At 31.1% G+C, this 12,486-nt stretch overlaps 2 protein-coding genes across 2 annotated transcripts; one reads left to right on the forward strand and one right to left on the reverse strand.

The window, feature by feature from the left end:
* Positions 1–272: 272 nt before the first annotated feature.
* LOC145121778 (protein FAR1-RELATED SEQUENCE 5-like) lies at positions 273–3,174 on the reverse strand. The gene is made up of 8 exons (XM_079057478.1): positions 3,108–3,174; positions 2,626–2,931; positions 2,377–2,520; positions 2,106–2,295; positions 1,777–2,035; positions 1,419–1,656; positions 1,021–1,346; positions 273–896 (listed from the first exon to the last, which is right to left on the reverse strand). The coding sequence occupies exons 1-8, from the start codon at positions 3,172–3,174 to the stop codon at positions 273–275; spliced, it is 2,154 nt and encodes a 717-aa protein (XP_078913604.1).
* Positions 3,175–3,952: 778 nt separating this feature from the next.
* LOC145119493 (linoleate 13S-lipoxygenase 2-1, chloroplastic-like) lies at positions 3,953–12,284 on the forward strand. Its single transcript, XM_079055157.1, has 9 exons — positions 3,953–4,411; positions 5,968–6,245; positions 8,650–8,893; positions 9,241–9,561; positions 9,660–9,745; positions 10,262–10,372; positions 10,489–10,796; positions 11,095–11,361; positions 11,421–12,284. Exons 1-9 carry the CDS (start codon positions 4,024–4,026, stop codon positions 12,178–12,180), a joined length of 2,763 nt encoding a protein of 920 aa, XP_078911283.1. The 5' UTR covers positions 3,953–4,023; the 3' UTR covers positions 12,181–12,284.
* Positions 12,285–12,486: the final 202 nt, after the last annotated feature.

A 12,486-nucleotide genomic window follows, 5' to 3' on the forward strand; every position in this document is an offset into this window, starting at 1 on the left:
CATGACGTCACTCCGCCCCGGAACGTTTCCGCCATCGGTTTCGGGGTGTGACAAAAATTTACTATAAAACGGGATAACGATAACATCTATTGAGAAATGGAAAAAGATAAAAACAACAATCAAAATTTTTATTAGCATTCAAACATGTCTTTAAGATCAAAATGACAAATGTAAAACACGCAAATGTAAACAAAACAATTTAAGTATAAAACATGCATGCATAATTAAAAAAATAAAAACTAAATGGATGTTTAAACAAATGCTAAATATAATTAATTCTTCTTTCCGGGACGTTCTTTCAAAATGTTGTTCTTTTCATCTTCTTTCCTTACAGGACAATTTAGCCAATCATGATCGTTGCCGTTGCGACAATAACTGCATCTGGAACCCTTTGATTTTTCTGTTGCAACCTCTCTCGAACTTTTCATTCTTTTTTTAGTACCACTTCCTTTGTTGCGGATTTCTCCTAGATTGTGAATATCCAAGCTAGTGGGAATGGTAACACCAAATGTTTTTTCGAAATCTTTATTCTTGTTTCCTTTATCATGAGTTGTGAAATTGGAAAGGAACTTTGCTTCAAGCTGCTTTATTTCCTGCAAGTATTCTTTCAATTTGGTGTGATTATTGCTGAGAGAAGATACACAGTTATCAACAGTAGAAAATATATCAAGTGCAACTCTTTGGATATTCTCGTCAGAATCAGCATAACGAAAACACATTTTCAATAGTTTTGTGGGGATGATGTCCTTCTGCCAGCGTCTGAGTAAATATTTGGAAGGAATCTCTTTGATGTTATATGACTTCATTACAGTAAAAATGTGGCGACACAAAAAACCAAATTGCTCAAACTTCATACAAGGACATGTAAATGTTTGTGCAGACTTATTGTGTGTAACCTGTATTGAATAAAGTGAAGAAAGTTTAGAATATATATATATATATATATATATATATATATATATATATATATATATATATGAAAATTAAAAGATTAAGAGTACATGTTTCAAGAGCGATTACCTTGTAAGTAGACTCACGTATAGGTATATCCCATTGATCATCATTTTCAACTTCTAGATCAATATGAGAACCATTTGAATTAGAAGGAATGTAATGAATAAATTCCTTGACAAGACACTCATCAATATCATCAAATGTGCTGATACAAATTTGTGAACATGAAACCATAGACAAGTACATTTCATTTTGAACTTGACGAAAAACAGTGCGAGTGTAAAACATAGATGCATTCCTCTCGATCTCAAATGGTGTCCTCATTGTTGGATGTTTTTCGTTAGTTTTGAAGTCAAATGATGATTGAGTGAATCTTTGCTTCTCCATAGCAGCTTCAAAAGAAATCATAAAATGGACAAGAGTAGAACCATAATGAGTGTTCTGGTGAAATGCAGAATTCTAACTTTCAGAACGAGATGTGGTTCTCATTAATCCTGATAAAGGTACATGCTTGAAAAATGCAGGTATCCAGAAATGTCTCAATACATGCATATCATCCAACCATTTATTATCTGTGAGCTTATATTCATTCAATAAGGACTTCCACCCTACATCAAAGTCATCAACTTCAAGCCTCGAATTCCATATCAAGAAGTTGAACTTTTTACGAAATTCTGGATTGTTGACAATGTTCAAAGAAACCTGAGAATTTGTAAATGTAATATCTGTAAAGAACTATATACCAAATACATTCTGGTTTGAATACACCAAAAAAATGATAGTTTTATTGGTAAACTTTATTACATAGACAATAATAAATACCTTCAATGGCAATTTAGATGTGATATGCCACATGCAAAGCCTATGAATCGATTGTGGGAAAATAGTTTCGATGGCTTTCTTCATTGCAGGGTCTTGGTCGGATAAAACCAACAATGGTTGTTTGCCAAAAGCTTTAAGAAAAGATTTCAACAACCATATATAGGAATCAGTGTCTTCTCTGCTCAACAAGCCAGCACCAAAAGTGACACACCTCTTATGATTATCAATTCCAGTAAAAGGGACAAAAACCATATGGTACCTGTAAAAGTATTTTAATTAATATATATTATTAATAAATAGAAATATATTAAACTAAAATCATTTACAACCTGTTATTTCGAAAAGTAGCATCGAAAGAAACTACATCACCAAACTCTTTATAATTGATCTTGGATGTTTCATCTGCCCAGAAAATAGCATTCAACTGCTTATTCTCAACTCGATACTCAAAAGAAAAATTCTTAACATTCTCTTTTCTGTTATTCAGCTTGTCTACTAGCATCTGAGCATCACTACCACCTATAAATCAATTGAGATCCCTCATGTAATTTTTGAAGTCATCAATTAGACCGCCTACAAAATTATATCCACCAAGAATACTTGTATACAGCCTATGAGTTATGGTTGCACCAATATTCTGATTAGACATTGTAAGAATGAAAGATTTTTGAGTGTCATCCAACTGCCTATGATGACGTGAAAATAACATATTGTCTCTTGATATAAGTGGATGATTGTGTTTTTCTTCAAATTCACAAAACAACCGTTTGGTAGTTCCAGGAAAAATTTTAAATCGTATACGCGCATTGCATCTGGTCCTACTGGTGTCAACCCTTCTTTTAATTTTACTTATTTTTTGGTCCAAAGTATCAACAGGAGATGTATTTGGGAAACCTTCCCTGTTACATAGAAGATATTTGATGTACACAATTCCACGCTTCTTTTTGTTTGTTGACTTTCTAACATCAAAACCTGCTGCACATGCATATCTTCTGTACATGTCTTCAATTGCATCATCAGATGGGTATTTATGGTTTATTATCGGCTTAAGATCATCAGGGACAGAAGGAATCCAATACGATTTACCAGCTATTACCAAGTGTTGATCAAGACAATCATCTTTTCTCTCTTTACATAATTCAATGTCTGTAACATCTAAGAACCATTACAAGTTAATAATAGATTACAAATAACAAATCAAATAAACTTAAATATACATTTTCAATAAATTATACTATTCTGAAATGTCAATTTTTTGATAGTATTATAACAATATACAAAATTGTGTAACGTAATTGACACATATTTAACGAAATTAAAAAAAATCATACCAGGAAGTTGAATTGATTGATGAATATTTTCAAGAACTGTGAAATCACGTTCATTGTGGTCATCCATGATGTCGACTTTTCCGAATGCGAGATTATCATCAGTCGAACAAAATTCATCATCACTTGACAAAAAATCGTCATCAACTCATGCAGTTTGAACGTCATTGATCTCGTCCTCTTCATTAATCTCGTTTATATTATCAAACTCGTTGGCGAATGACAAATCCATTAATCGATTCTTATGGACAACTTTCAGAACAGCTTAACTTGAATATCGGATTCAGTATGATTTGTTAATATTGATATTAGAAACTTGGATTTTTTCAATATGATGACTGATACACACGATTGATAAACACGATTAATGATTGAAGAATTAATAAATGTTTGTTAGAAATAATATAAAACGTTCCTTAATTATAGGAGTTTACATTGATATAGTCTTTAAATTTGATTAAACAATCAATCTTTGTCTTTACTAATGTAAAATAATATAATTTTTTTATTTAATTAATTATATATATTGATTGGTTGAGATTTCTCTTCATGTTCTGACTTTAAAAATATTTCTCATATTTTTTTAAAAAATAAACCATTTAAAAGATTATGTATATGTTAAAAAGATATTTTAGGTGATTATTTGAAACTTCTTAGTCCATTCATTTTACTTCAATAAAACTCATTTATTGGTTGCTTTCAAAAAATAAAATATAACTCCAATTTTATCGGTTCAAAAATAAATAAGTAAATATCTCTATCTGCAGGTTTAGATATTAAACCATAATAAATAATATTATTGTATCTCCCAGAATAATATTTCAAATATAAAATATTCAATTATTTATACATATCGAACCTAAACCAAGACATAGTATCCAACCCTTCTCGTACCATTATTCATCACGACAAAAAAAACATGCTGAAACCTCACCTCCACCACCACCACTCAAACTCTACTCAACCCTTACCCACACGGCAGCACAAGGCTTTTGTCGCCGGAGATGGCAGCTCTTCTGGTGGTGACAGTGGAAGCGCCGTCAGTTTCCTTTCTCTCAACAAGCTTTCAGTACCTATCAAACCAAACGGCTTACATGCAGTACGGTCATCCCGTCAAATCAAAGCCATCGCCACTGACAAATCCATTGCCACCACAACCACCACCAAAGTGAAAGCCATTATCACCGTTCAGGTGACCATGGGTGGGCTCATATCCAGTATAGGGCTTACAAAAGGACTTGATGATATAGCAGATTTGCTCGGGAAATCCCTCCTATTGGAGCTAGTTGCTGCTGAGGTTGACTCTAGTAAGTCTAAAAACACATTAAAATATTACAAAATAAATACCATGAGAATATTGTCCTTTTAATAATAATAAAATGATGAAATATGATGAAGTTAGAGAAAAGAGAGAAGGAGAGTAATCTTTAATATTTTGCGAGACGTTAACATCTTAACAACCTAAGTTAGCAAGGTTTAACGTTACAATCAAATAACCAAAATTACTTATTTTTTTTCTACAGTACAAATCCAGTTTTAGGATAAAAAGGCAACTAATTAATAGCTATATTTTTATGATTTAACAAAAATCATTAATTCATCACATGCAAAAATTTGCATAATGAATGATAATTTGTTTGCAACACAACACCCATGAGCACAATTGTCCACCTTAAAATATAAACCTATCTTCAACCCTTCATTTTAAAAGAGTTGAACAGAAAATAATGCAAATAACGCTTTTATATCAAATTTTACTGTATTTTTTACACCATTTAACACAAAAAAAGCTCTTCTAATATATATTTTTTGTAACTTTTATATATTTGTCAAAAGCCTCATTTTATTGTTCGTTTTAAACAAATATGAACTATATCTTAACTTTATAAATTATATTATCATAAAACTATAACAAAATATATTAAACTTTATTTTTTATGCTTAACTAACATGATAAAATATCTAGCAGGATAATACGAATATTAGCACTTAAATTATTAGACTAAAATTTAAAAACCTAAATCCAGATTAACCAATCGAGTACAGATATTAAACTTTATTTTTTATGCATATGAATAATATTATTCGATATTGGGTTGTAGCTATAAGCATAAACTCATAAAAATGATTGTTAACATTTATTTATAAACACTTTTTGTTTTACTAAAAATAAAGGATTTTTTATGTTAAAATGAAACTATAAATAATAAAATTTATTAGATCGAAGAATATCTAACAAATTATATGTAGATCAAAGTTGTTAAAATCGGATATCTAATCGTATGATTGTACGGTATGTAGTTAAATTGATCTTGATTTTACTATGTTTTACTATGATCGTTTTTCTGTAAGATCGTAAGATTGTAGAATCATTATTATTATTTTTTTAAAATAAATTAATATTTTTTTTCTTAGATTAAATCAATAGAATACCCCTTTTGAATTGTTTATCGTGAAATGATTTATTAGATATTTTATTTTATGTTTTAAAATATTTATTGCTAAATGAGTGCTAAACAAATAGATGAAAAAATAAAATTTTCTTACCTATATTATATTCTTTGAAAAAAGATATTATATATTAAATCTTATTAATTTCATACCTTACATCTATACATGCATAACCTAAATTTGTTTTCTAGATTCACCTGTGGTGTAGATAAGAAAATAAAAATGTATTATTTTGTTATGACAAAGTGGTTGGAAAGACAAATAAACTATAATTCATAAATAGTCAGTATCTTTCATATGAATAAGTGAAAAAACATGGATATTATCTCCTTAACTTACAAATAAAAAATAACACATGTAAATGTTAACATGCATCTAATAGATCTGTTTCACTGTTGTCTATTAATGAAAGGGACAGGGATACCAAAGGATACGATTAAACATTACGCACACCACACAGGGCTAGACATAAAAGATGTAAAGTATGTGGCGGAATTTGACGTGCCAGACGACTTTGGTCAAATCGGCGCCATTTTGATAGAAAATGAACACCACAAAGAGATGTATTTGCAGACAATTCGACTCGAAGGATTTTCCAACAACACGCTGGAAATCATTACCTTCAACCCGAATTCTTGGGTTCATTCCAAATTCGATAATCCTGAAAAACGTATTTTCTTCACTAATAAGGTTTACATTCTATCCTAAAAAAACATATATATATATATATATATATATATATATATATATATATAATGTTCTGTTTTTATGCCTCACTAGCTTCTCCTGGCTTTTTTGGAATAATATTTCTGTGTTGTTCAAAAAAAAAAATAATAATAATGGTAGAATATGTGGTATAATACAAGGTCGACGATAATAAGATATAAAATGGTCCTTTGTACTATGTTGATTGACGTGACTCTCTCCCTCTCTATATATATATATATATATATATATATATATATATATATATATATATATATATATATATATTATGAAAGGATATATAATACAAGGTCGACCATAATCCTTATTCTAATAAAAAATTAGTTTTATTCTCCTTTTGACATGTGTCACCTTATTAGACTTCTTATTAGACCTGTTAATTAATACATATTTTATTCTTCTTTTGTCATGTGTCACCTTATTATGTCTCCTAATTAATATTTGCCACTTGTCAACCTATTGATTATTCATTTCAAATTTTAAATTTTAAATTTTCCACTCTATCTACATTAAATTAATGACATTAAAATTAAAATAAAATTAATACAAATTATAAAGTGATATAATTTCACATATTTATTTAAATCAATGATTATAATTTTATATAACTAAAAAAATCGTTTAATTAATAATTTATTTAAATACTTGATTAATAACTTTGAATTTTTAGTATAAAAATTTAATTAATTTTGTAAGGGAAATCTCCAGAAAAGTCCAAAAATTTTACCCTAATTTACGAAAAAGTCTCAAATTAAATTTTGTTTACGAAAAAACATAATTACCGGTAAAAATGGCGATTTGACCCCTTTTTCCGGTTTACCGGTTTTATTACTTACATGTTTCACTAAAGCCCCATTATTTTGCCCTAATTTGCGAATAAGTCCCAAAATAAAATTTACTGATGATTTAACCATTTGTTCTATGTAACATACATTTTATTGGTTTCATTGTTGACCTGGACGTCTAGTCATTAAAGAAGATGATGAGATGGATATGTTGAGTTATATAATGTTATGTTTAGCATAAAACTTGGTATCCTGATGTATTGTATATCTTTTTGGAACATAAAATGCATTCAACGAAGACTACAATAATTACATAAACTAACAACAACTGCGTTATTTTTTACGTTTATAAGAAATATCAAATTGTCTATCTAATCTTATGTAACCCAATATATCCATCTCATCAGACATCAACTCATTTTCTGTCTTTTTTTCTTGGAAACACATATTTTATTGGTTTCATTGCTGACGTAGATACATAGTCACAAATGAGCCGATGAGATATATATCAAATTTTACAGTAAATGTGACATTATATAACTCATCGTATTCATTTTATCAGCTAATTTAATGACTAGATGTCTAAGTCAGCAATGAAACCGATAAAATGTATGTTACAAGAAGAAAATGACAAAATCATCAGTAAATTTTATTTTGGGACTTATTCGTAAATTAAGGTAAAATAATGGGACTTTAGTGAAACATATAAGTAATAAAACCGGTAAACCGGAAAAAATGGGTCAAATCGTCATTTTTACCGGTAATTCATGCTTTTTCAAATTTTAGTTTGGGACTTTTTCGTAAATTAGGGTAAAGTTTTAGGACTTTTCTAGAGATTTTCTTATTTTGTAATCGTGGTTCCCACGGCTTATAAACTAGTAATATATAGAATTGTCTTTCGTACTATGTTGATTGACGTGACGATCTGTCACCAAATACGGCGAAATCTTTTTGAGTTGTCAATTTTTGCAAAGCTTAATGGTTGTAATATTCTCCAATCAAAATAAAAAAAAAAATTAGATATGAAGATATCTGATATACATAGTTTTATTTTGGAAACCTTTGAAAAAGAATTTGTTTAACTACTCATTAGCTACAAATCACTATGCATAACAACATTTAAGCATGTAATATTGAGAAAGGCTTTATATAAAAATAATTAATTTATCTTTATCTATTGAAAATATTATATAAAGTCCTGTGGTTTTTTTCTTAAATACATGTAATATTTGAATACGAGATGTTAATTTAAATAACTAAATATATTACATTATACGAACTATTATTGAATATTTAATAATACGAACTAGTTAGTGAATAGATAAAATCGTAAAAATAGTAGTAAAGTACAATTAAAGACATAAAATAAAATATTATTGAATAAAAAATAAAAAATATTAAATATATGCAAACCATAAAATACAAATATGTAAAAGTATATTATTGAGGTGGCATCTATGTTCATTTTTTATGTTCTTATCTATTTTTTATTCTTAAATTAAACTAAATTAATATTCATGAGAATCTATCCAAATCAAATATGTAAAAGTATATGAATCGTGTTTCGTGTTTGTGTGACGCAGTCGTATTTACCATCGGAAACTCCCAGCGGACTGAAGCATCTCCGAGAAAAAGATCTAGCAAGCCTTCGAGGCGATGGTGTCCCCGAAGGCCCTCGGAAAAAGCACGATCGAATATACGATTACGATGTATACAATGATCTCGGTGATCCCGACAATAAGCCGGAATTGGCACGTCCGGTGCTCGGAACCAAGGATTTGCCTTACCCTAGGCGTTGCAAAACCGGTCGCCCTCGCACTAAATCAGGTATCGATCAACTTGACATCAGCACGACGATCTTAGATTTCTTCTTAGCTTTCGTTTGCTATGACTATTAATTCATAAAGATCTCCTGCTGAATTGGAAATATTGTACAGAGATTATAACGATCTGTTAAGTTTCATCGATCAAGCCCTAAATTTGAGTAAATCAGCCGATTTGCGCATCAGAAATTCTCCTGAATTTGTGTTATTTGTTTTAAGTTGTAGCTTCATTCTGTTAGTAACATGACTTGCCATTGATTCAATTTATCCTGCTAATTAACATTTCATAGCAATTAAACAAATTACTTCATTGTTGTTTGGTTGGATGATTGAATAAAATTTCGAATTTAGATCCTTTATCAGAGTCAAGACACAGTGGTATCTACGTGCCAAGGGATGAAGCCTTCTCGGAATTGAAAAATATGACATTCTCAGCAAGGACAGTATACTCATTGATGCACGCAGTTATCCCTTCATTACAAACATCCATTATTGACCACGAGCTTCCATTTCCACATTTCACATCAATTGACTCTCTTTACAAGGATGGGCTTCATATGCCCCAGTTAGAATCCAAAGGGTTTCTTAGAAATACACTACCTCGACTTCTCAAAATGGTTGAAGATACCCAACATAGCATATTGCGCTTTGAGACCCCTGCAATATTCAAAAGTAAGTTAATCAATAAAACAATTTTTTTATGTATCCAGCTTGTCATATCCAAGCTATCCTACATTCGAAAACATAAAGATTTACACTTTATTTTGCAGAAGATAAATTTTCTTGGATAAAAGATGAAGAACTTTGTCGACAAACCCTTGCTGGCCTACACCCATGTGCCATTCAATGTGTGAAGGTATACTTTCCAACCCCTATCCTCACATCAATTAGTTAGCTTTTAATAGCTTAGGTAGTTTTTGCCTTTTTGGTACTCAACAATCGAAGTGGAAATTAAAAGATCTTGTTTGTTTGCCATAAAAGAATGGAATGAAGCATTTTTTACGAATATGACCCATTCTCATGGGTTGATTTACATTACATGGAGGTGGTGTGTTTCTTTTTCATTTTTTTATAGAATAAAATGTCACTTTATAATTGTAAAGTAATTTTAAATATATAACTTTTAATAACACCAACGTTTTTCAGAAATTTTAAACTTTCAAAAAGTAACTAAAATTAATATTTTCTATTATAATTCTATTTTAAAATTCCATGGTTTTTGATTTGTTTTATTTTTAAATTTTTTTACTATTTTAAATGCATATAGTATATATAAACGATATAAAATATGTTTTTATGTAATTTTTCTAACGATATATCTTTATTAGAATAAAATTTATTTTTATTAAATAACATTTTTATTTTTATATAGGAATGGCCTCTAAAAAGTCAACTCGACCCTGAGGTGTACGGTCCACCGGAATCAGCGATTACAAAAGAATTAGTCGAGGAAGTAATTGGAGGCATCATCCCGGTTGAGGAGGTACACGTCATCATCACATTCATAAATTATACCAATTTCATATTTTATTATTTAAAAAAAAAACATAAAGGTAGAATATAATTAAATGAAATTATAATTTATCAATCATCATGCAGGCGTTAAAGCAGAAAAAGCTTTACATCATAGACTACCACGACATTCTCCTCCCATACGTGAACAAAGTGAGAGAAATCAAAAACATGAGAACAACGTTATACGGATCAAGATTATTAATGTTCTTAACACCTTCCGGAACCTTACGACCAATCGCCATTGAATTAGTCAGGCCACCTGGCGATGGAACACCGCAATGGAAACAAGCATTCACTCCACGGTGGGATTCCACCGGAGCCTGGCTTTGGAAATTAGCCAAAGTCCATTTCCTTGCTCATGACACCGGAATCCACCAGCTTGTAAGCCACTGGTAAGTAATCAATTAATCCATGATTCCATAACATAATCCACCCTTCGATTCTTCTAGAACCTCTATTTGATTATTAATTAAGTAAATTACACAGATGGTCCCTGTGCTTTGATTTTGTTGCGTTGTTGGTCCCTGACCGACTTAAAATGACCAATATATCCAATACATAAGGGCAATATAGTTATTTTACGTCTAATAGGAGGGGTCCGAGTTAAAAAAATAAGTTAATGACTAAATATGTAGATTATACCAAACTACAGGGACCATTTGTGTAATTTACTCTTATTATTTTTTGTAGGGTGAGAACTCATGCGTCCACTGAGCCGTATATAATTGCGAGTAATCGCCAGCTAAGCGCAATGCATCCGATTTATAGACTTTTGCACCCTCATTTTCGGTATACAATGGAGATAAATGCGTTGGCTAGGGAATCGCTTATTAATTGTGCAGGGATTATCGAGTCATCTTTTTCACCTGGGAAGTATAGTATAGAGTTGAGCTCGGTTGCTTATGGTCAACTATGGCGTTTTGATAAAGAAGCTCTACCTGAAGACCTTATTAGAAGGTAACTTAACTTACAATAATATATTCCATCCAAAAATTAACTTTAATTTTATTGTCTAGGGGTATGGCGGAGGAAGATCCGAATTCTCCACACGGGCTAAAACTATCCATCGAAGACTACCCATACGCAAATGACGGTTTACTCCTTTGGGACGCAATCAAAACATGGGTAACCGATTATGTCACACACTATTACCCCGACCCAAACCTCGTAACATCTGATCTCGAGCTCCAATCATGGTGGACTGAAATCCGAACCGTGGGCCACGCAGACAAAAAAGACGAACCGTGGTGGCCCACCCTCCAAACCCCACAAGACCTAATAAAAATCCTAACAACCATCATATGGGTAACATCCGGTCACCATGCATCGGTCAACTTCGGTCAATACGATTACGGTGGTTATGTCCCGGGTCGACCCACAATAGCCCGGGTCAAAATGCCGTGTGAAGATCCATCCGATGATAGATGGGAAATGTTTAAGCAAAGGCCTGAAGATGAACTTTTGGCTACTTTTCCTTCTCAACTTCAAGGTTCGCAAATTATGTCGGTTTTGGATGTGTTGTCGAATCATTCACCCGATGAGGAATATATTGGGGAAAAAATGGAACCGGCTTTTGAACAGGATTTGAAGATTAAAGCGGCGTATGAGATATTTGCGGGGAAGTTGAAGGAATTGGAGGGGATTATTGATGGGAGGAATGCAGATGATGGGTTGAGGAACCGGAATGGAGTTGGGATTCCGCCGTATCAACTTCTTAAGCCTTTTTCGAAACCAGGGGTGACCGGAATGGGAGTCCCGAATAGTATTTCCATTTGAAGTGTAATATGAAATAGCTAGTTGAAATGGTATTGAACAATGATGTGTTTGTTTTTATAAAATATTATATACATAATAAATAAATAAATGATTGTTATTATTAACATGAGTGTTAAGAATAGAAATAAATCATTTACACACATTTATAGGTTAAAAATCAATACATACCAAATTAACACACTTTTTAGTTTTTACAGGTATTGGAATAATATTAAAATAAGTTTTAGACTAAACTATGAAAAGTGATTTGCAGAAAAGGGAGCTGATAATTCCACAACATCTTTTTATACATCCACGGATTTTTGA

The sequence above is a fragment of the Lactuca virosa genome, chromosome 6 (genome assembly GCF_052849685.1).
Source record: "Lactuca virosa cultivar CGN04683 chromosome 6, Lactuca_virosa_CGN04683_v6, whole genome shotgun sequence".
In the NCBI taxonomy this organism is placed as follows: domain Eukaryota; kingdom Viridiplantae; phylum Streptophyta; class Magnoliopsida; order Asterales; family Asteraceae; genus Lactuca; species Lactuca virosa.

Bases quoted from the DNA above. Each gene is read 5' to 3' on its own strand.
- LOC145121778 (XM_079057478.1), bottom strand. From the start codon at position 3,174: ATGGATGACCACAATGAACGTGATTTCACAGTTCTTGAAAATATTCAT. The intron at 2,036-2,105 runs GTTGTAAATGAT...ATACTTTTACAG, and splicing joins GCTACTTTTCGAAATAACAG to GTACCATATGGTTTTTGTCC. The intron at 1,657-1,776 runs GTATTTATTATT...ACAAATTCTCAG, and splicing joins CATCTAAATTGCCATTGAAG to GTTTCTTTGAACATTGTCAA.
- LOC145119493 (XM_079055157.1), top strand. From the start codon at position 4,024: ATGCTGAAACCTCACCTCCACCACCACCACTCAAACTCTACTCAACCC. The intron at 9,746-10,261 runs GTATACTTTCCA...ATTTTTATATAG, and splicing joins GTGCCATTCAATGTGTGAAG to GAATGGCCTCTAAAAAGTCA. The intron at 10,373-10,488 runs GTACACGTCATC...ATCATCATGCAG, and splicing joins GCATCATCCCGGTTGAGGAG to GCGTTAAAGCAGAAAAAGCT.